We start from the raw sequence: 25,410 nt of genomic DNA on the forward strand, positions 1-25,410 counted from the left end.
TAAATTTCAGGTCAAAATGCATAACCATTGCTAAAACGCGCCAGAAAATATTAACTGATACATTAACGAATCAATGAATGGGGTGTATTAAGCTGGATAATACTGTATATCCTTTCGACATTATCACGTTAAATCTCCTAGATCGTTGCAGTGTAAACAATAGGCATTTTAACCAAGCTTAAACTGGATTTCTTCCACCTTCAGGATATCAACTGTAACGAGAAAAAGTGGTTAAATTGTAAAATAAAAATATATAAATCTTATCAGCCGATATTTAAAAAAAAAGAAATTTAAATTATAGATAACTTTTTCTTAACATTTTAATTATAAAACTCCCGTCTGCACTTGAAACAGGACGGACATTGACATTTTTATGTACTAATTAAGTTGATTAATCGTTACACTTGATTAGCCTTTACCTAAAACTGTCTCTAACCACTTATCGAGGAATTTTTATATAATAATAATGAAACCACGTCCGATAAGAAAATTTAATAAAATTAACAGACAAAGAAAGAGGAAATTAATCTCTGCGAGAAATTTTTACAGTTATCGGATTATTCACCCCTTTCTCTTGGAGCAATGACAGTAAAGTGTAATCACGATATGTAAAGATGTCCAAGACTCATGCGATGACTAAACGAGGAACAGACAACCCCAAGATGAAAATAACAGCAATAAGGTCACACAACTCAACGACCCACCAACTTGCTCTAGATTTTTGTCGCTCCCCTCATCACACATATAAGGATCCGTGGTAATAGAGGTTACTTTATTCTTTCCTCTATCACTCACTGAGCACTCGTCTCTCCTCGTTCCTCTGGTAAATATGTCGTTTATATTTTTACATTTACTTGAAATCATTCATTAAGTAAAATTTCTTTTCTCTTGACAGAAATTTCTACTATACAACAATGAAGATATTCGTTCTTGCGTGCTTGCTTCTTGCATCTCAGGTTAATTCGCAGATAAGTCCTTTGGGAATAAGTACACTAGGAAGCATTCTGGGTTTCAACAGAGGAGGAGGAGGTGGACCTTCTCCTTACGGATTACCATTTAGACCCAGTGGATTTGGATTTCCTGGTGGATTTTCAGGTCCAATTCCAGCTGGATCGTTCGGAGCACCCGTTCGTGCTTTCGGACCACCCGGAATCGGAGGACCTATTGCGTTTGGTGGTCCAAGTTTCGGCGCTCCCCCAGGTTTTGTCAGTTCTTTGGCACCTTCTGGATTCGGTGGATCATTTGGTTCTGGTGGATCTTTTGGTCCCGGTGGATCTTTTGGTCCCGGTGGCTTTGGCCATCTATCATCAGAAACTCTGAATTCCCCAGTATCAGTCAGCAATTTTAATACAGATAGCTTCGACAGTGGAGAATATACTGGTGGAGACTTCCCGTTAGCTTCTAATACACAGTAAGTTTCTAATTCTATTTTCTGTATAAAATGCCAATTTTAACTCCCAAAAATCTTTCTAGATCATTTTCCAGCAGTGACTACGAACCATCCGAATATGGAGACAACCTGAAAAGAGCCAATGATGAGTAAAAGAAAATCCCAGACTATACCTATAAAAAAAAAAAAAAAAAACTATTGTAAATATACATTACGATCATTATTCGTGTAATTATTTACGTGTCAGCTCTTAGCATTTTGTATATAGCAATGCCTAAATTATATAGATATGTTATACATGTGAATCTATATTTTTACAGTGAAAAATGTTGTAAGAATTCATTTTTTTCTTTCAATTTTTAAAAATAATTATAAGCTTAATAAATTTTTATATTTATTAACATAAAAAATACCGTCGAGATGTATTTAAATGAACAATTTTTTCTTTTTTTTTATGCTCGTGAACTTAAACCGGTACAGTTTAAAACTTATAAATAGGTAACTACACTTGTCATACTCTAAAGCCATTGAACTTGATTTTTGCATTGAAGGTCATTTATTTGGAATTATAATTTTTGCTTTAATGCATATTAAATGCACTTAAATTTATAAATAAAATCTCAGTACAGACTTCATTCCAAAATAACTATGTACCAAAATGTATTTTATGTTTTATTTATAGCAATTAAACAATAAACCTTGGAAAAAATATTGGGTTTATGTTTATTATTTTTTTCTCTATTTTAATCGGTTATAAAGACATAAATCATAAAATATATAATAATTTTGAGATAATTAATCCATTTTATTTTATTTTAATAAAAATGTTAAAATAGTTTTTAATGTTTTAGATACAGAGACGGGTTTATTTATGTGGGCCCCAGGGCATTATTTGCCTCTTGTATCGACTAGAGCTCGAGCAAATAAAAACTAAATCTATAAATTTAATTAAAAAATTATATAATTATATGTAAAATATCAGAAAAATCTGTAAAGAAATAGCATTTTCTACTCTAAATTTATACAGTATAAATACAGCTTACTGTATTTCTTTATGTAAAGGCCCCCGGGCCCTACAGAGTTCCTTCATATAAACCTGTCACATTTTAGATGTATTTAAATCTTATTTTAGTCAAATTAATCAAGTAAATGATAGATTTTCTTTTATACGATTTAGAATTTGATTACATTGGTACCTAATACGTGACGTGAAAAAACTCGACAATTACTCAAGAGCTTTACAAGTTAACAATCATTTTCACTACGAAGCTTAACGTAGAAATGGTATTATCTACAAAAAACCTTTCAAGGAAAAGAACATTTAAAATGCCTACGTGATGTGGTTCACGCTTATAAGGATAACTCCACCAAATCGATTAGATTCCGGCTCGAGTGATCGATAAACGCATAAATTTACTTAAGAAACAGATAAAATATTCTAGAATTTACAGAACACTCAATATGGAACGTCAGTAGATTGAAAATAAAAAAATATCCCGTAAGTCATACGTAACCCTTTTATTTGCCATTGGCCGATTTAAATTTGAATTGTGAAATTGAAAAATTGTTCGTACGCTTCATTATCATATAGGACTTCTATAAATAGGTCAATTATATAAAATGTATAAACAATTGATTCAATACTTTACATACAAACAGAGGACGTTCTCGTGAGAAATTTTAGAATTAAATTTATGGATAAATTACGTTGTAATTTTGAGCTTAACTTAATAATATTTGGATCTAGTTAGGATCCTTTTTTTTCGTTTTCTATTATACAATTCCTTTCATTCAGACAGAATTGGTGCACGTTTCAACGTTTTTTAAAATCTTTTTCCGGCCTCATAGCGGCGAATAAAAACACCATATGTCGTTTTCTAACAATTGAAAACCAATTAGAGACAATACAGATTCGTCACGTGCTCCTGTGTTTTCATGTAACGCATTCATATCACAGGGTTGATCGGGAATTATCCTCACAGAAATGAACTTTATAACAAAAAAAAAAAAAAAAAAAAAAAAAAAAAAGAAACATAATTTCGTTGCTTCCTTATGCAATTTATTCTTTAGAATACAAGATAATAAACTCATAACAATTAAATTATTTTTTTTTAAATGTAGGAAAAATTAAAGAACTCCTAAGGAATTTTTATCCAACTGCTAATTATTCTTATTTTATTTTAAAAATTATTATTAATATTCATTTCTTTGCTAATGAATAATTTCCAAAATATAATCAAACCTCTGAATAACGGACACTAACAGAAACATTTAAAAAATGGCCGTTGTTTGGAGGTGGCCGTTATTAACGGTTTTGGCTATTTTAAAGTTCTTATTAATATACAACTCCAAATTTAAGTCCGTGAATGTAAACGGATAAATATGCTTAATTATTAATTAAATTATAATTATATAATTAGCTGTACTTCGGTAAAACGATAAGGAAAAGATATAAAATCCATTATGAAAGATGTTTGCTCTCCGAGGGACCAATTTGTTAAAAAATAAATAAATAAAAAGAGTTCTTCTCTAGTAATTTACAACGAAAACGATCCGACGCCATATTTATCTCCAGGAGCGGATTTGGGGGGCGCGGAACGTAGCTGCATCCCCTTCTATAGGATTTTTTCCGAGTAAATCCGGGTGTTTCGGGTAGTAAAAAATTTTATAAGGCATATTATTTCCTTTCTGCATCCCTCTCTAGAGATTTCTGGATCAGTTATTGGTTATGTAATCAGGCGTATGATCAGGAATATATTACCCTTTCAATGCATCCAGAAATGCATTATTATGTGACTTTATTCGGTTTAAGTTTTACTGCGAATGCAACAGCGAGTTTTCACAGCATTCGTCAATGTCGTTTCGAATGTGGGCGCCATCTTGAATTGTACAAATCTCGTTGGCCGTGAGACTTGTGATTAAACGCCTCATTTTCCAGTTTTTCGGAGTAAATTTAATTTTTTTTAAAAATCTAATCCTATGAATAATTCATAATTAATTATGTTTTTATTATATTTTATTTTAAAAATTAATAAATTAAAAATAATTACCTTTAAAGAGTGCGCTTGTATGAAAACATTAAGAGATTAAATACTAAAACAGCACACTTTTTAATTAATATGAAATATAGAAAAAATATTAGACTATATTTTTTTTAATCATTTTTTAATAAGGAAAATGTTATTTAAAGATTTTTCGTGGAACATTTTTAAAACACGTCTGACATGAAAGCAAAACGTAAGCTTTTTACGTTAAAAATATAAATATAATTTTAATTATTTTACAGCATGCAATTACTATTTTTCTAAAATTAATAATTAATCAAAATGATATCGAAGTAAAACAGATATATATTTTTACTGTTTTCTTTATGGTAATTAAATATCAAAATACAGTCAAACCTCTGAACAGCGGACACTGATGGAAACATTAAAAAATGGCCGTTGTTTGGAGGTTATTTTGTACACGTTTTTGTTCATCGTTCCCGAAAAAAATGGCCGCCGTTTAGAAGTGGACGTTGTTAGGAAGTGGCCGTTATTGGAGGTTCGCCCATAATTGTAAAATTTGTTTTCAGAGAAACGTTCTGTTACCTTTTTTTAAAATATATATATATATATATATATATATATTCCCTTATGGCTGAAGAAAAAAGATATCAACTCTGCCGGAAAAATCATTTATGATATATTGTAATCAATAATTCTCTTCGTGTTGCTGCCGATCTCTACGCGAAACTTCAAAATTTCCTCATGAAGATATATACTTTCTTTGAAAAAAATATGACTTTTCCACAATATTTTGATATATAGAAATAAGTTATATCAGAAAGTTTTATTTGGGCGTAGTATGAGGAATAAAACTTAGTCAATTTACTTAGCGATGCGTCGCTAACAGTAGCTTAAGTAGAACTGATAAATAGGGGGGACGAATTAGAACGTGCAAACCTGCATTCACCCACGTACAATGAACGAAGAGCGGAATGGGGGACCAAATTAGAACGTGCAAATCTACACTCACTCATGTACTGCGAATAAAAAGTAAACCCTTATATTTTTAAATGTTGTATGAGTGTATTTGTCTTGTTTAAATCTTTTTCTATGATTTTTATTATTTTATTTTTCATCTAGAAAGATAAGGGGCCCCGGGCCCTGTTTCTCTGGTTATGCTTCGTACTCGGTCGTGCATAAACTTCGCTTAAATTGTTCCAAATTTCAATTTATAGTTTTTAAAATCAAATTTATTTTGATAAAAATTTTATAGAAAAATACATATAAACACGAATTTTTCTATATTAAATTCTTGTTAAATATAGTGTCACTTTACTTATCATGTTGATGGTGACAGCATTAGATTAACTCATACCTTAATGAAGCAAATCTTAAGCTAAAATTACCAAATTAGAATTAGGGACGAAAAGGCAATAAAATTCTTGTAATAAGAATTTATAAACAACATTTAAAATAATATTTTATCAAGAAAGAATCAAAATAAACTGGGTTTAATAGTTTTATTTCATATAATCGCCAACAGATGGCAGATATGGTCCTACAGTTATCATCATTGGCTCATTTTTTTAAAAGTTCAAATTTAAATTTAAATTCTTCAGAACCGATATTTGTGAGCTGAAAACTCAGAGTACATCAATAAGAACTCGCTAAATTTAAATTTGCTCGTAAAGGCAAAACTTTGGTGAAGTCCGTTAATTAACGTATGCAGTTTGAGTGGGGTGGAGGTATTGTCTACGTGGATTTTTAGTGGCATACCAGCCTATACTAGTTTTATGAATAAACTATCAGTTAGAATACATTTGTAAAACTTTTTAGTCATTTATTCAATGTCAGGGAGATTACAAACTATTACACGTAACTAAAGGGAGGGGTCAAAGGTGGATCAAACACTGTACACGTAATTAACGTAAGGCCCTTTTCACAGCTGTGGGTATTATTTCTATTATCCTCAATAATCAATAGAGTATCCGGAAATTTTTGGAGGGGGTGAAAAACGGAAATAATACGCCTTAAATTTTACTGGTAACCCTCAGAAGAGGATGAATTTGCGCCCTGCACACCCCCTAAATCTGTAATTCATACTCTTTACCTCAATCTAAAATATTGAATTACCCAATGTTAGAGGTCAAGTAAGCTTTAATGAACGATGGCACCTAATCAAAATGAATTTTGATTAGGTGCCATCGTGTAAATACACGTGTAAATTTAGCTGTATTTTACTTCTTCTTTTTCTATCATTCACCATATCTTTATTATTTTTCAGCAGCCCAAAAATATATATAATTTTTTTTTACATTTTTCTTTTTTAGTGCGCTATCTCAGGTCTTTATATCTGTTGTTTCTGTCGAAGGATAGTAAGAAAGATAAAAGAGATCCATTTTAAAAATTTCATGAGTTTAGAGAAGATTTTATTATAAATAAATAAAACATACGTTTATAATAGGATCTTGTGTAAACTCAAAGAAAACTTTTAAGATAATTCCTTCATAATTTATGCTTTATTCTGATACGCATATTTAAACAAGCTGGCAACGTTGTTGCTAGACTTTCTCGGCATTTTTAATTAGTTTTCATCCCTAATAATTACTACCATTACCTTTATAATTCTCCAGATTGGTTCATGGGATATTAAGGGGATGAAGACCATATCTGACCAACCAACGGTCCGATTTTCCAGAAAATTTTTATAAAATTTTCTCCTAATACACAAACCTCCCTGCAAAATTTCAGAAAATTTCGACAAAAAGCACAGGAGTTATTAAGCTTAAAAGTAGATGAGGAAAAAATCGAGCTTCCCCGCACACTAACATCCAAAAAAACTCATTTTTTTTATAAATTTCTCGACGTTTTAATTTCATCTGAGTCCAAAAATGTAATAATCTTCGAGGGGGGTTAATTTTTGACCGATCGCTCAACTTTTTCTCTGTTATATATATAATAGCCGGGAAAGTAAAATGCCCTTTAAGAATGTCCTTCAATTTTTCTTATTGAATTAACGAATTCGTTAAAATTTATTATAAAACAAGCATAAAAAGTTTCAAAGTTCCTTTACGATTCCAGGTTAAAAATTATACGTAACCATTATAAAGGACGAAGTAGCTGTTATTCACACACAGAACTTACGAAAATTGCTCAAAAATGAGGCCCTTCAAATTACAACGCTTTGACACACTTTCGCAAAATCGTCATCGACTTTCCTGGGGAGGAAAGAAAAAATTTGCTAAATTGCTTGTAAAAAAAATCAGGATTAACTGACTTCTGGGGCAGAGTATTTAAGAACAAAACTTCTCAGAATCTCAATTTCCTATTTCCTACAGCTAATCGGAACAGAACATTTTAAGCACTTAAAGTGTTACCGGATAGAAAATTCTTCTATCGAAACATCTACTTTATCTTTTCCTGTCATTTATTATATTGCAGTTTCCTTTATGTCTTTCCATGTTACGCGTAACTCTTCCTTGTCGTTTTCTTCATAATATAAATAACGTAAGAGAGAAAACTATTTCGAATCGATAATAATTTTTTTAAATTGGTAATTTATGCTGTTTACAAAATAAATCTTCAAATAATTCTTCTCCTTCGTTTAGAAAGATTTATTTTATGATCTTGCAACTTAGTTGACAGTTTAAATACCTCCATTTTAATGATATTTATTACTTATGCAATCAAACCTCTTAAATAACGGCCACTGACTTCAACATAAAAAATGGCCGTTGTTCGGAGGTGGCCGTTATTGTAGGGGTTTTTTTTAAATTTCGGTTTTTTTATTATATATATTATAAAACTGACTTATGAACCGTCCTATATAATACATATTATTATCGATTATCTTCTTACAAATCTTATTTAAACAATATTATGCTCAAATTTAATTCTAATTCTTTGTAATTTTATTTATAAAGAATAAATTTGTTTGGTTGGCTTACATTTAACAGAACCGAGAATATAGATCTAAACATAACTGCAAAATCATACAGAAATCAAATTAGTTATTGTTAAATTTATTTTTTTCTATACAATTTATGATTGATTAATACATGGAATTTGCTATTGTAAGCCATAATTCAATTGTTTCTTTGTAAAAAATTACTGATTTTATTCGCAACAAGACCCAAAAGGCAGTTCACTGCGTTTTATTTATTTATTTATTGTATATACAAGTACAGTTATGAACAGTCGAACTTAGAAAAATGCTGTATTGAACAATTTTTGTAAAGTTTGTAAGAAAAAAAAAGAAAATTCAGTGACGAGTTGGGTAACTTTCCCTGCAAGAGTTAAAATTGTGTGTGGCGCCATCTGTTGCGAGATTTTATTTTAAATAATTTTATATTATTAATTATTGTAAATGCTAATAATGATTATAAACTGTAAATGCTAATAATGAGTAAAATCATTAAGTCTAACTGTACTCGAGATGTGACACGTGATCCCCCCCTCTGTCTTCCAATCCCTCCGACCTTTAACCACCAAAGTTTAATATCATCAATGCTCCTAATACGCAAAACTCCGGGACTCCACCAGTAGTCAAGCGGTTCCATTCCCTGAACACAGAGTTCTGTCGTGGGTTCACGCTTCGCCAGGACGGTCTGGCCACGTGGAGTTTTTAGGGTTTTCTCCACGTCTGTAACGCCTGAATGGGGGCCAGTTACCTTTAAAAAGTCCTCCCGGAAGGCAGCTCCTTAGGCAGATCGCCCAAGTGTTGCGTTGCCATAACTTAACTAAATAAAACAAACAAAACTCCCCGTAAAATTTCAGAAATTTTCGACAAGAGTTATTAAGCTTCAATGAGGGTGAACAAAATCACACACACTAACCTCCATACATACAGCAAACACCCCGAATTTCTTTGCATTTCTCGACGTTTCCAAAATGTAAAAATTTTGGAGGGCCATGTTTGGGCCTTTCCCTCTATTTTATAAAACAGCCGGAAAAGTAATAAAGTGCTGAAATAAGTGCAAGGCTTTACAGTGGCTAAATGACTTTTGGGCTAATCTACGTATAAATTACAATGCTTTATTAACATTAATTTTTACCAATATAGCTTTTTCCTTTAAATTAAAAATATTATTATTATTATTTCCTTGTTAAATTAAATAATGATATAAATTTAATACATACAGAAGTATATATGATTTTACGAATTCTTACATTTTAAGAATGAAATAAAATAAAATAAAATAATAACAAGAAAAGTAATTTTAAAAAATTATTATAATTATAACTTAGGATATTATTAAGCATTTCTTTATCTATATTATTTTGTTTTCATCATAAAATTTCCTGAAATAATTTACTACCCATTAAAAAATATTACATATTTTTATTTAATATATCTTCTATTAAAATTTTAAGCAGGAATATTTTAAAAAATAATAATTTTCTGTACACATCCACGCTTCCATACTGTACATAACTGTAATCAGGCCATACAGATCTTGCCTATTGGGCAAATGAAACTGATTAAACTCTTGACATAGAAACTATGCGAAATAGCTGGGTATAGACTTGAGTGGCTCTAAGCTATAACACATAAGAGGCCCTTCCCTATAACAAAATCACGCGTAAATATTCGAGACCATAAGCTATAGACTTATAAAGCGAGACTATTTGAAAATCCGGTCCTGTGTTTGGAAGATAATGTGATAAATTGTAACTGATTAAACGGATAAAAGTATGTCTTCTTAGACAGGAAATACTTCTACTTGATAGGTAAGATCATAATCTGAAAACTAAAACTTTTTTTGAGTTCGTTGACCCGTTATGGTGACCTGATTTCCAAAAGTATCTTGGGTGTTGGAAATAATAAAATTACCTTTTACGAAATGGCTTTACGCCATAGAAAAAGGTAAATATTCTCTTCTAATCTATTGTAAAATTGCATTTATCTTCACGTAACTCCGCTTAAACACATCTTACACACGAGCTGCAACAGTTTAAAATTGGATAAGACACCATTTTGTTTTCTTCTTCGCATAACCTATTTCGAAGGATTACTTTTATTCGTAATTAAATAGGTAAGAGAGTTTTATTTACTTATTATTATTATTTTTTATAGACCATTACAGAATTTTGCTTATTATTATGTAATTATATTTGTAAATTTGTAAAATTGTTTGGAGGAAAAATACAAATCAGGAAGCTAACTTCTGTGTTGTTCACTTGAAAAGTTCTTCAGTAGGTTAAGTTACTAAGAGTTTAAGCGATTTTTAAATAGGTAACAAGTAAGTTTCATAAGCGTAACATTGTTACGTTACGTTTTAAATCGGAACAATGCTCAATCATCGATTTTTACAGTTAGATATGTTGCGCTTAGCACTGCTGATCGGTGTTTTACTACTAGCGAGTGCAGAAGATAAGGAAAAGGAAGATGAATCTCTACTGAAACGTCTAGTGTCTCGACTTCCCAACACTGCCAATTTATCAAAATTGGTGGAAAAGGTGGGTGATAGTCTAAGAGAGGCCGTTAATAAACTACCAAAGAATAATTCCTTAATGAAGCTGGCAGATAGAGTAGACGGAGGGGTGAAGAAGGTTGTAGATACAATAAAATCTCCTGAATCTTCGGACACACTACACTCTTTAGGTGAAAGAGTGAGAACTGGATGGAAGACTCTAACAACTCTTCTACCAGCTCCGAAATCTGATGATGATGATAAAAAGAAGAAACCTTTTGCTTTAGACATAAATATACCGTAATTATAACCTCATATTTTAATTAATATATATTAAAATATTCATTTATTTAACTGTACTTAATTTACAGACACATTTTTTCCTTAAAACTCGGTTCAAGAGATTCTAAAGAAGGAGGAAGGTAAGAACATTGACTTTAACGTTAGCATTTAATTTAACACGATATAATTTATTTAAAACGGTAATGTAGAATTTAATTTATAAAGGTTTCAATATTTCTAATTGTTTAATTAATGTATAACAACAACGTTGCTAAACTTGAAGAGGAGAGAATAAAATTAGAGTTATTCTTTGGTAAGGTAAACCAAGGAATCAAAACATAGCCAAGAGCATAGTTTACAGATTTTAGTGACAGTTGAGGAGAAGAAAAATTGCCAGAGGATAAACCTCAGGCGACCTGCAACGACAACACAATGACAAAATTGATGTATATCTTTAACGGCTACAGCACTGCTTCACCGTGTCTGTTGCCAACTCGTTGCAACACTCACAAGTAAAATCTATGGCGATTTACAAGATGGAAAAGACTCATAAATAGTCGATGTTGAAAGTCCTATTGACGTCCTTTCTTTTCTTTTCTTTCTATTCTTTACGAAGCAAAAAAGAGTCGAATCTCTTCTCTTCAAAAAGGATCTCTCTTACATTGATATCAACCAGAAAAATTTGATTTGCCGAGTTATAAAATGCGATATCAATTTTACATTTAGTAAATGTTCTAAATTTTATGGACAATTCTAATTAGTTGTTTGCTATATTCACCCTTATTATTTAGTAATGAAAGTATATTGTTTATTTGCTAAATATTCTAAATAATTGCTTACTTTTCTAATATTTTCTTTATAATATTGATCATTTTCTCATACGATAATAAGTATTCTTGATTCTATAAAACGACGTGTCACATAAGTCAGGAACCGTAAGAGTGACGTTAATCTTCGTTTAATTTTTTTACAGGTAAAACAGCGTTAAGTAAGGAGGAACCAATTCAAGTTATTTTAAAGGTGAGGACCCAAAGTCAGCAAGAAGTTGCTGAAGGGTTTAACAGGCTGCATCCAGATCGCTATATGTCATAGATGGGAAGTCTGAATGCAGCTTGTTAAACCCTTTTGACTGTGAATCTCCATCATCAAAATAACTAGAAATGGTTCCTCCTTGCCCAACTTTACGCTTTACCTATAAAAGAATTAACATAAAATTAACACAACTCTTATGGTTCACCTGTAGACTTGCAGTGACATCCTGCAAGCCTACAGGTACAAACCTCCAAATAATATAGTATCATATACACTTTACGATTCCATTTGAAGTACTGTACATGCATTTCCCACACATTAATTTGAAGATAAATATTTTACTCCATTCTATTTTAATTAGGCCCGCATCTTAAAACAAGAGCACCTCCCTTTTCTATTAAAAATTATTAATACACAAAACGGCCCACAAGTCAGCAGTTTATTACTTATTAATTAAAAATACATGCAAAAAGTGCTCGAATAAAACACCAAAATTAATCTTTACAGCGGTTACCCGACGTTTGGACCACCCCGTAACTATCGAGTATTTAAAAAAATCTAAAAGAATTTTTAAAAATTTAGGTTGGCCATATCCGTGTTACGTCCACTGCTAGATTTAAATATCAGAAGAAAGAAAAAACAAGAAGAAGCTAAAGAAAGGAAAGACGACATCGAGAAAGAGGAGGATGTCAAGGACAAGAAGGATATTTAAATAAGAAAAGAAAAATCCCGTAATCAACATCATCATTCGAAAGAAACAGGGATTTTTTTACTATTATTTGATAGATACGATCAGTTAAAAGACACGTATATCACTGCAAACATCTTAATCTCGTAGAACGAATTATGCAGATTATAGCTATTTTTTTATTTATAGATTTTTATATTATTGCGACCAGCATCAAGTGTTGATAAATAAATAAATAAATATATATATATTATATATAAAATATATAACTTACTATATTTACGGTAAAATAATGATGTAAATAAACAGAAATCGATTATTTGCACTTAAACATGTTTCGTTTGTTTTTTCTTATTTCTCGAGAAATGTTTACACAGATTATTTTAAGAATATTTATATGATAAATACAGCAGAAATTTTCCTTGATTTTTATCAAAATGTAAGGAAATTTATCGTTCTTCACAATCTAAATTTTACCAATTACATTTTATAAGATTTTCCGGTCGTATAAACATGTTTAAAATTAATTTTTATCTTAATGACAGTTACTTAGATAATAAATATAATTGAATTTAATTATTTTCTAATGGCTATAAAAATATTTAATTGATCAGAGTAAATCATGAAATTATTTCGTCAAAGATGAACGGACAGACATAAAGACGGATGAGATATTAAGACATGATTTTAACATGTTTGGAATTTATTTCTTTATTTATTTCACTTCATAAGCTACCATTACCCTTCTTTAAAAATACAACTGCATTAAAACCTCGATGTAACGTCCTCCTATATAGCGCCAGAATTCTTTATTATAAATTCTTAAATGTGCAAAAATAGAATTAATATGTATGTTCCAGTGTTAATTAATGTATAATATAGTGCCTCCTGTATGTCATAGCTTATGGCTACGTGCTTAAATCCAGCTTTGGACAGACAAAAGACAGATTTATAAAGATAGAACTCAATATATAATGAAAACAAATCGTTCTCATTTTCATTCGTGATATATATATATATATATATATATATTATAGTATCAAAATACAATTAGTATATTGTCATTAAACGTAATTCAACTTCCTGTACTTAACTGTAGAATTATGATTTCAATATAAGTTGAAATTCTATGATTCATTAAGAGTAAGACAATTATAGATATGTTATCTACCCCCCTTGGTCTAAACAAGGGGGGATTCTCACGTGTAGCACGTGAGAGATCTGTCAAGGAGGGAGGACTTTCTATGAGAAATTGACCCCTATTTAAGTGTTAAAAACGTAAAAAAAAACCCCTAAAAATTGCACGTGGTCAGACAGTGGTCAGGTGCGAACCTACGACCCAGTGTTTTATCCACTTAGCTGTCTTCTCCTTGCTTAAGTAATTTAAATTATTATTCGAATTTTTATATTAATTGTGACATATATACATATCTTTTCTAAATATAAGTGTGTTTAGTATATTAAAGAAACATAAATTTTGTAAAATTTTAAGTATTTCCTCGTGTAAACATAATTGCCAAAGTAAGAACTAGTCAGCAACTAAGTGTGGACTACCGAACGAAACCTTGGAAACTAAAATTTATATTATAGTTTCCAAGGTTATAATTTAAATATATATCAACTTAAAATAAGTAAAAAACATATATTTCTGCGTACTTTTATTATCTAAATTCAGAATTTGGTCAAGGTACAGACAGAGAAGGCCTTCGTAAAAGAACAGTCTGTGTGCTGGATGGGATTATGGTTTAGAAATCCTTGCTTAGAGAATATTTCGAATTATTATAACGAATTTTTTAAATTACTGCTAAATTTTGAAAATATATAAAATCAGTTCTTTAAATAGCTTAATTTATGAAAATAAATTTCATTAACTTTAAGCATTTAAAACATCCAAGTCGTTGTATCATATAAATGAACATTTTAAAAGTTTATGATAGTCTGTAGTATCATCTATAGGGCCTAATTTGCTCATAAACTAAAGGAGTTGTATCACCTAATTTACTCATAAGTTAAAGGAGCTGCAGTTTAGGGCCTCAGAATACGAGACTAGTTTAGGGCCTCGCTTTTATTTAGGGTGGATGAAGAAGAGTCTCATATATTACAGTTTAGCCTAACTCCGATCCTGTCACATAAGTCAATATATACTTAAATGATTTTTTAAATAAATTTTACCATTAAATTAACAATAAAAGAAATCATAAAATTAACTTACACCTCCTTCAAGGCTTAAAGGAATCGCTTAATGGTCGAGCAAACTTAAGTTTAATTAACCTTAGAGAATTTATATAAAATTTAAGCACACAAAAGTCGATTTTACGCTTCAATTGAATCATAATAAATACAGTTTAAAACTGTTTCGACGTAAATGAAGACGTAAAATAAACTAATTTAATTAAACTTCAACCCAGTTCAACACAATATCGACGTCATAAACAGCGCGAGGTTATTTTCTATACGGAAAAAAACATTATATATATATATATATAATATTATAATGTTTTTTATAATATATATTTAATATATATATATATTTATTTATTTATTTATTTATTGATGTATTTTAAGATATAATAATTACAATATTTTAGCTGCAGGCCTCAATTAATTATTAGAATAAAAAAAACATCTTGCAGATATAATATGAATTAACCGCTTAAAAAATTCCCAAGAATATGGTGTCTCACAAATTCTATAGAAAAATCGTGTTGCAATTATGATTTTTATCAATCATATGATGCTTCTTAGTAACGTTGAACATGTCCTTCAGGTATAATTTCCTCTTCCAAGGGGGGTTACAAACAAATAAAAGTGTTTTACTTGTCGCATTGGGGTGCAGTTCTCTCTCTTGACGTAAAGTATAACAATCGACAAACGTCCTTGGAGTATTGAAGACAAACACACTTGCCTGCAGCTTTATAGTATTACGTCGTACTTTCTACAATACGTATTCTGGTAAGTTTCCTGTATTTTATATAGAATATTTGCTTTACAACTTTATACAATAGGAAAACTTACGAGAAATACAAAGATTTTATTGTTGTCTATCAGTAAAATGCTCGCTCGTTCATCTACACTTAAAATTTTACACACGTTTACACATAAAAAAGCCTTTTCTAGATAAAATTTTTTGGCAGTTTTAAATGTAGAAACTTTATAGAAATTTTTTTTAAAGTTTTTTATTTTATTTTTTATTTTATTACTGTATTTTATTTTTTTTTAATATAGAAAAAAATGAAGTTGGTGCTCCTGTTAATGTTTTTGGCAATTGTTCTTCCTTCTTTCTGCAAACCTGTTGAAGAAGAAGCGACGGAGATCGAGTCGAAGAAAACAGATGATCAAAAAGTTGATGCAGTTGAAGATGATGATGATGCTTTTGATAAAGATGATATACCAGACCACACTGTTGTAGAGAAACGTGTTGTTGTAAACCAAAGACCTTTCAATCTTCACATTGACATACCGTGAGTCAATTGACATATTTTCTTCTTTATAAAATGGTTGACAGGATTTTAAAACACTGTTTAATTTTCTTCTAGACCATTTTTTGATCTCAAATTGTTAACAGGAAGAGACGGGCATAGGTAAGGACACATTATATTTAGTTAAATAATTAAGTTTTAATGAATATTTAATAAAAATTTTGTCAACTTTCCAGTCTCGGAATTGGCGTTTTTCCAGGTTTTAAACCCGTAACAATCATTAAAGAGAAAGAAAAGAATTAATTATAAATTAAATCAAGATAAAATATGGATCTCTTGCTTGTTTTTATGTATTAAAATTATATTAGTTTTTAATAAAGTTTTATTGTAATAAAACCAGATGTATTTGTTGAACTCATAGAAGTAGAAGCAATAAGTGCTTCTATAAGTAAAATTGAATCTTCCTGTAGAAACTTTAAATCGTTCTATAGAATCCTTAAATCTTGTAAAATATTTAATTCTATAGGAAGATTCAATTATTTTTATATTTAAATCTTCCTATAAAATCATTAAATCCTATGATATAGAACATCTGAATCTTCTTATAGAATTGCAGCTGTAGAACGATCGTAATAGTTATATTAAACTATTATGATCGTTCTACAGCTACAATTCTATAGGAAAATTCAAGTATTATGTTTAAAAAATTGAAATTTATTCAATGGCGTAGGCGAAATAAATATTAAGATTTTCGTTTTCACAAGTATTCAATGTTTTTCCTTAAAAAAATATATATATATATCCTATTGATACTTAGTAATAATTCAATGTGAAGAGAATATTCTCCATAAATTCTACAATATGCAAATAATCTATAATTTAGTTTTTCAGCATTGGATCATTGTGAAAATCGCTAATTTTAATTATGAAAAATTAAACTGATTGTATAAGTACACAGAAACATATTTATATAGATGTGTCTAGGTGGCAAGCTGCCAAATCAGCGAGCCAATGACATCGTTCGTTTCATATCAAACGGACTCTGTAATTGGCTTGCTTAGCTGCGTGCCACCATACGCTAGCGCCAATTCAAACCTTCAAACCATGTGCAAGGTGTAGCCTAACAAATATTACCTTCTCCATTAAAAAAAAAAAAAAAAAAGAGAGAGAGAGAGAGAGAGAAATTTAATAAATTTCTTGAAATAAATCATTTCGTAAATATTAAAAAAAAAAAATCCTAGAAATTGCGAAATTTCTTTGAATAATACATATTTATCATCATCAAAATCTTAGTAATGGCTTAATAGGATATGCCACGGGCAATCTGCCAAGAAGGGGAGAATTTTATATATGAAAGTAGCCCTATTTAGATGTTAGACACGTGAAAAAACGCGGAAAACTCCACGTGGTCAAGCGCCACCCGCCACCAACTACCAGAGTTCAGTGGTTTTATCCACTCGGCCACTGGTGTGTTCTTCTTAGTAGTGAATTAATAGAACTTTTTATTAGCAAAAATTGAATTAACGGCTACTAAATTGCCTAACTTCACATCCATGACGCCATTTTTATTTTAGTCTAGTGGATATTGATGAGTATAAGTTGCTGGCGCGTGATAGATTACTTCCTACTAAATAGGCCATCACGTGATTGTTCTATGAAAAATTCATAAATTTCTTTATCTATAATTCAAACAAACGCAAAAATAAATAAACATTTAAATATTCTATTTATTTTGATACAACGCATAGAACTTGTGATCGCGTCATAGGCTTATTACAAAATGGCGCTCGTTAACAGACCAATAAAAAGAATTTTTGCTATTTAAAAATTTTATTTTTCCTTAAATTATTGTTACGACTTTGACCTTCACAAATTCTTTGATGAATCATATTATTTCGGAGCCGTTAAAACAAGTTAAACTGCTAAAACTTGAGGAAAGTAGACTTAAAAATGAAGACAAACAATAAATATTTTCTTTTTTTGAAATTTAGATTTCAATCTCCAATTAATTACTTTGCTGTCGGCCTTCTAATTCATTAATTTCTGCGTAAATCTTTCGATTTTCTTGACGTCACATCTACTATTTAAGCTCTCTCTCCTTAATCTTTCCTCCTTCGTTAACAAAGAGCTGCACTTAATATAAGGTAAGATTTATGGCTAATAAATTGCGATATTAAGCATTATTTTTAGCTAAAAGAAGAGAAATTAATAGCTATTTTCCTCTTGTAGAATATAAGAATTTTCTACGAAAATGAAGTGGACAGCTTTAATTCTTATCTGCTTCTTGCTCCAATTTGCATCTTCTCAAGATCCTTTCGATTTAAAAATCGACATACCGTAAGTTAATTTGTAATTAAAATTTTTTCTTATTAAGTTATTATTAATTTTTAGTAATAATTTCTTTAAATTTTACAGGGAAATTTTTTCGTATACTCATAGCAAAACCGGAAAGAGTAACAAGTAAGTTAATCATTTCGAAAATATCCCTACACTCATTTAATTATAATTAACAAATTTTAAAATTTTTTTAGATTAAATGTCGATGTATTGAAACGATTCGTTAATGTTGGAGTTCGAAATCGATAGCCATTTTTTTTTTGGCACATTTCCTCAATTCTGTAAACGTTTTTGTTTAATCTTTCGAAAAAAACAAGTTATTTTTGTATTTTAATAAATGTTTTCTTTTAAATTCGTTATTTGTTTTTTGTTTATTTTAATTATATTAAGGTATTAAATATAGTAAATTTAAACATTATACAAGGTTGTCTAAAAGTCAGTTAATCGATGTAAGCTCTAGATTCAAACGCTTAATTTGCTTCAAAATGTGAGTATATTTTGATCAACACTCCCACAAATTGCTGAATTGTCCGAAGAAAAAATACGGTTAACGACTTTTTGACCACTCCATACTACGAAAAATTGTATTTTCCTCATAACATAAAAAGGATTTCTTTTAGAATAAAACTGTTTTATTACTACCAAAGTAAGAATAACCATAGAAAAGCGCGTTATATAAATATATATAGGCGATTAAAAATAAGAGCATACAGCGTGTCCCAAGAGTCTGTTGATTGTTTTAAACGATAAATTCAAATAATTACTTAAACAAGAAGGGTCTCGTTTCGTAACATACTCAAAAATTGCTGAATTGCAACGCAGTTAACCGAGTTTTGGGCTACCCCATAATTAGTCGTCGTTAATTGGATTTTCTCGTAATTTAAGATAAAACGATCTAATTAACAAAAAATTCTATTACTTCCAAAATAAGAATTGTAGGCTCATTTCTTTTTTATTAAAGTATTCAGAGATAGTTCCATGCTAAAAATAACTTGATAGGACTTTAATAGTCCTACGGTTGGTTACATACAATTAGTGCAGCGATGACGATCGAATATGAAAAACAAGACAATCTCAATATTATTTTATTTGTTTGTCTTTCGAATTCCATTTTCTAATTTAATTCTCTCTAATAATTTCCTTATTCTTATTTCCTTATATGCTAACAACTTATTATTCTTATTTGTGCAGATTTAACAATTTCGAGGTACATAATTTTTTTTAAATTATGATTTTTACACAGAAATGACTATAGTAGGCCAATTAATAGCTAAATTAATCATTATCTCTTGTAAATTTTTGAAAATTTTTTGTATTAATTTGATTAAAATTTATATATTTCTTAATTATATTTACTTGTATAAATATAAATATATTTTTAAAATGTATACTGGACACTGTTGTGTGTTTAAGATACATATGAAGCTTGTATAATTCTATAGTCTGTCTAGGAAAAAAATCGACTTGAGAGTAACGTCACGCGTGATGTCACTTCATTCCTTAATGATGCCGGGCAATTCCCAATCAGCACATTTCCAATGATGACGGGCAATATATAAATTTTATTTTATTTTCTCTCACTAGACGGCAGAACTTTTCCGTTAATTGTGTTAATTTTTTATAGCATGCACTTAATAATTACTATGGTGGTATGGTACTCCAATACCAGAACGTGAAGCATCCATAACACTGTTTATAATGGTAGCAACATATTTAACAAATGAGGAAGAAACAGGAAGTAACTTGACACAACTAAGCGATCAATGGCTGATGCTCATTGGTTATCATCCAAGTTGATTCTTTCCATAGACAAAACAGTCACACAAGTGCACTGAAAGATCAAGAAAGCTAATACAATTGCAGGATGGAATGGATAAACCACTGAACATGGGTTCGCGCCTCGCCAACGGGCTAGCCACGTGGAGTTTTCCGGGTCTCTTCACATGTCTAACACCTAGATAGGGGTTAATTTTCTATAGAAAACCCTCCTGGGAGGTAACTCCGTAGGCAAATCTCACACGTGTTGCGTTGCCGTATTCCATCAAATCAATAAAGTTCGTAATAACGGCCACTGACGGGAAACATAAAAAATGGTTATTCTTTTGAGTGTATTTTGTACGCATTTTATAAACAAGTTCCTATAAACTGTTATAAACTAAAAAAAAAAAATGGCCTCCGTTTAGAGGTGGCCGTTGGAGGTTCGACCGTATTATAAAATTCGACTTATTCATGTTCACTGGCAAAATTTTTATTAAACTTGAGAAAATGTTAAAATAATACTTCTAAAAGTATCATTGGAAGCTTCATCATTAAAAATTTTCCTTGTATCCGTAGAGATTGTTAAACTTTGAGTCATTATGTTAAAATATAAGATAGTGGTCGTCAACCTGGCCTTCATGACACTCTAGGGTGTTGCAACAAAGCTTTTAGTGTCACAAGATTCTCAGAAATCTAATTTATTTATTGGAACTTAAATTATTGGTTATCAGGTGTGTCACGTGCACCAAAATAAGCCATTTAGAGTAAAGCTTTGAAATAAGTTTCAAAACTCCCTGATATATATATAGATTAACAGCATTTTGAAATCTGCTTTATACCTGTATTTATATTTTCTTCTTTTTTAAATATTAAATATCTTTATAATACATGAAAGATCGTAGAGAAATTATTTCTCTCTTATTTAAAATGGAGAAAATCAACGGCGTTTCACTCAAAATATTAAGAAATCCTTATTTTAAATGAAGGATTGATGGAATAAGGTAACGCATGGGGCGATCTGCTAAGAGGGCATGTCTTCGGTTTTTATGGGATACTGATCTCTATTTTGGCGTCAGAAACGTGATGAAAATGTGGAAAACTCCACGTGGCTAGCCCATTTATCAGGCGCGCACCCGCGACCAACTACCAGTGAAATTAAGAATTTCATAATACTTAACAGTGATATATCTCATTAGAGGCATTAAATTGTATAATGTTGGCGTTATGTCTAGAAACACATTAATATTTTGCTTTTTAAATACGGTAAGTAGCTACGAAGAGCAGGATGATTCATTCGGGACTGAACACTGCTCAACACCTCATGATTGCTCAACCACCTTGAATAACAGAATATTTTATGACATTTTATGTTTTACATTATGTTTTGTTCGTGTTTCATAATCATTTTTACACTTTATATGAAGAAATTCCACATAATAAGTGTTCGATCCCGAGTGAATGACCCTATACAAGAAAGCCGGACGGCCGAGGCGATTCAGGCATTAGTTTATTGCTCTGGGAATCCGGGATCGAATCTGGGAAAGCAATTTTCCAGGAAGTTTTCATGTTGGGCTTCGTTTTTCAGACTCGGTTGCCTGCCTGTGTGCCTAGTCGAACTAACGACGAGTATGGAAAAAAAACCCTCTTAAAATCCACAGCGCATAAAAAGCCAAAAACGAGAGGGGGGAAAGGTGCAAATATTACTATTACTGCTTTTATTTATGTTTTTTTTTCAATTATTTCAGTTAATAATCTAGATGTTTCTAACCTGGTCACTATCGTCCTTCGAGGGGGGGTACGATTGATTTATCTGGGAATCGATAAATTATTAAGGAATCGTTTGAGGGATCAATAGTGTATAAAGTAAAATACCATATTGTATTTTATATTCAATGTAAAACATTATTAATTCCTGTTGGTAAATTATTCTTTGTATCGGTATGAAAGGAATCTGCAAATTAAATCTAATTTTGAAGAGGTCGACTGGAAAAAAAAAAAAAAAAGCTGAGAATCGGTGATTTAGATGACAGATGCTCTCATTTCAAGTAAGATAATATTTAGATATCTAAATGTTAATTTTATAAATATCACCACCACATTTTCGCTATAATTCAAATATGTAAATAATTTTTATTTATTAATACGTCGTTTTTATGGTGTATACTTTTTAAAATCTCTTTCCTGCAATATATATTATCATTTAAATCGATTAAATCGGTCTTAAATTGTTAAATATTTAATGCTACAAACGATTTATTAAATTACATTATATTACTTTCTTGATTTATCAATGAGGGCGCTGTCGCAATTTTTTCGTGGCGATTCTAGCAGTAGCGCCCTCTTATTCTATTTAAGATTTTAAAAAATTAGGTAAATTTACATTTTTAATATTAAAACACTTCAAAACTTTTATGATTATAATTATAAATAAATAAAAGAAAAATCTTTTTCATTTAAATTAAATAATTTCAAATACAAAACAAAATCTATTTTCGTTTAATTAGACTGACATTTAAATACGCCAGTAACTTGTAATTAATACATAAATTTAATTATATTTTATATTTATGTTTATTTTTAAAATATTGTACTTTAATTAACACTTAAGTGAAATTAATTAAATTCTTTTAAAAAAATTGAATTTTGTTACAATTTTTTTAAATTTTGTACTGCCATCTAGTTTCGAATTGGTAAATAATTAATATTTTAAATATAAAATGATTTACTACTTATAAATGAAAATATAATAGTTATAACGAATTTAATAATTGAAAAAATTATACTATAAAACATTTATATAAATTAGTTTAATAAAATATATTATAGTAAGAGTGAATACTGTCACGTGATTCGTATTAAATTCAATACATCGAATTAAGTCACGTGATCATAACCGATTTCATATTACAGAATTATTTTCCTACTCATCGATTTATATTAATAATATTTAATAATTTTACAAATATTTTATTTAAAAAAATTAAATTCTTTTTTAAAAATTTGAGAAAAAAACGTTGTTACATTTTTATGTCATAAGTTCAAAATTAACCAATCAAAAACATTGTTTATTATTATTTTTTTTAATTTAAATATTTGTAAATCAGTTGTTTTTTGGTTCAGGAATGAAATTAATTATTCAAAATAGGTCACTTAATAAAATTTATGTCAATGAAAACTTGATACTTTATGATAATTATGTTCTTGATGATACTGAACAGTGCTATCTCTATAATATTCTTATAATTAAATTTGATGTCTCCATTTTCTTTTACTCATATTTAATCAATAAAAATTATTTATGAATAAAATATCATCTTATTTTAAATTCAAAACTTTGAAGGAAAAAAATATATATATACATATATTAGCCAATAAGTAGAAAAGATTGATTATCTTACATTTAAATTAAATATTTAAAAATAAATAAATAAATTTTGCATTAAAATGTGAGTAATTTACAAAAATTTTCATATAAAAATCATATAAAATTCACAGAAAAATATTCAAGAAACCTAATTTTAATGGGGAAATATATATATTTTAAACGTTAAAAACATCATTTTAAAAATATAAATATATTTATATACAGGCCATAAAATATTTTATATCCTTATTACATATAAATATAAAGGAAAAAATTTAAATTGCATTCTAAATAAATTTTAAGAATTGTCTCCTCATTTGTTAAGTTAAATATATATATATATATATATATATTATTTTTTTTTAAATATAAAATTACGTAGGCAGCCTTACATTAAAAAACTATTTGAACTAATCACACATTAAGAAATATATTAGTATATATATATATATACTAATGATGTAACGGGAGAGTTAATTGAAAAAAAAAATGTATTACAATAACTAGAATCGTTAAAAATATTTTTTTTAAATACGAAATTAATGCGCTTTACTATCGTCGAATGAATGAGTGACGTCACTATCATTAAACACGTCACTAAATCATTAATCGATAATGACGCCACGTGTTTCGAAACATGTGAAGAAAGACGAAAGATGGTGCGGACTGTGAGTACTTCTTTTTAATGATAATAAATTTATAAAGTCTAAATAAGTGAAATTATCATTCTATAACGATAGGATACGTGCTCACCTAGAAATTTTATTTAAAATAAACAATGTAAAATGGAAACAACGTCTCATATCAACAAAATATCAATATAAAGATGCTTACGTGCTTATAAACACGATTATTTATGCGTGTATAAATTTACATATAAAAAATATACGCGCATATTTTTATTAACAAGGATTTTTTAGCGCGTGCTTGTGGCCTACTATGAGGATACGCCCATAAATAACCGCTCATATACACGTTTTAATTAATATATATATATATATATATTTGTACACTCCATTTTGTAAGATGAGAGTTGCAGGATTAATATTTAACCTTTAAGAATTTACCAAAATAAAATTTTGAACTTTACTTTTGTTGTTTTTGGCACAGCATCAATCATTTTTATGCATCCGGTCGGTTTATGCACTGTAGACAAAATCTCGAACTGGATAAAATGATGATAATCATCATTATAATTAAAATTACCGTTCGTGTTTTATGGAAGGACATTAACCTTAACTGCTGCAGTGAATTTAATAAAAGTTTACCTTTGATTAAATTATTATTATTATTTTTAATGGTTTCATTAAATGGACATTTCTTTAATTATCTGGGATCTTGTAATTGAGATGGCAAATTGTAAGATTTCTCATCACGTTTTGCAAGTTTTTTAAACGTTTGAGAGCTTTATAAACGTTTTTTAAGGTTTCATATTGTCTTAATATTATTTTGTTCTAGTTCAGTTCTTGTTTTTTACAACGTTTTTATTTATAAATCTAAAACGTTTTTAGGGTTTAAAAAATGTTTTATATCGCTTTACAGGAGCAGTGTTATAGTTTCTAAATTAAAAATTGTACTTCTTATAATGTTTTTTTATAGTTTAAAAAGCTCTTATATAACGTTTTTTAAGGGATAAATATGCTTGTTTAACGTTTTATATAGCCTTTTAGAAATATTGCTTCTATATCAAATTTTACTTCTTATAACACCTTAAAAAGCGCTTTTTAAACGTATTTTAGG

General features: G+C 29.4%; 2 protein-coding genes and 1 long non-coding RNA gene across 4 annotated transcripts; all 3 read left to right on the forward strand.

Annotated features, from left to right (window-relative positions):
• The first annotated feature begins 10,325 nt into the window (after nt 1–10,325).
• Nucleotides 10,326–12,990, forward strand: LOC136986297 (uncharacterized). 2 transcript variants are annotated; one of them, XM_067283794.1, is made up of 4 exons: nt 10,326–10,412; nt 10,693–11,090; nt 11,162–11,212; nt 12,687–12,990. In XM_067283794.1, exons 2-4 carry the CDS (start codon nt 10,699–10,701, stop codon nt 12,814–12,816), a joined length of 573 nt encoding a protein of 190 aa, XP_067139895.1. In that variant the 5' UTR covers nt 10,326–10,412; nt 10,693–10,698; the 3' UTR covers nt 12,817–12,990. The 2 variants fall into 2 exon arrangements, with proteins under 2 accessions (XP_067139895.1, XP_067139894.1); XM_067283793.1 differs by lacking the exon at nt 10,326–10,412 and adding an exon at nt 10,552–10,619.
• A 2,602-nt stretch (nt 12,991–15,592) lies between these two features.
• LOC136986185 (uncharacterized) lies at nt 15,593–16,607 on the forward strand. The gene is made up of 4 exons (XM_067283663.1): nt 15,593–15,744; nt 16,018–16,253; nt 16,329–16,373; nt 16,448–16,607. Exons 2-4 carry the CDS (start codon nt 16,024–16,026, stop codon nt 16,512–16,514), a joined length of 342 nt encoding a protein of 113 aa, XP_067139764.1. The 5' UTR covers nt 15,593–15,744; nt 16,018–16,023; the 3' UTR covers nt 16,515–16,607.
• A 1,628-nt stretch (nt 16,608–18,235) lies between these two features.
• On the forward strand, nt 18,236–18,907 carry LOC136986212 (uncharacterized). Its single transcript, XR_010882441.1, has 4 exons — nt 18,236–18,355; nt 18,441–18,548; nt 18,627–18,671; nt 18,743–18,907. It is a non-coding gene; the product is annotated as an uncharacterized lncRNA (long non-coding RNA).
• The last annotated feature ends 6,503 nt before the right edge of the window (nt 18,908–25,410 follow it).

This window comes from Centruroides vittatus, unplaced genomic scaffold (genome assembly GCF_030686945.1).
Source record: "Centruroides vittatus isolate TY-2023 unplaced genomic scaffold, ASM3068694v2 scaffold_1015, whole genome shotgun sequence".
Lineage (NCBI taxonomy): Eukaryota > Metazoa > Arthropoda > Arachnida > Scorpiones > Buthidae > Centruroides > Centruroides vittatus.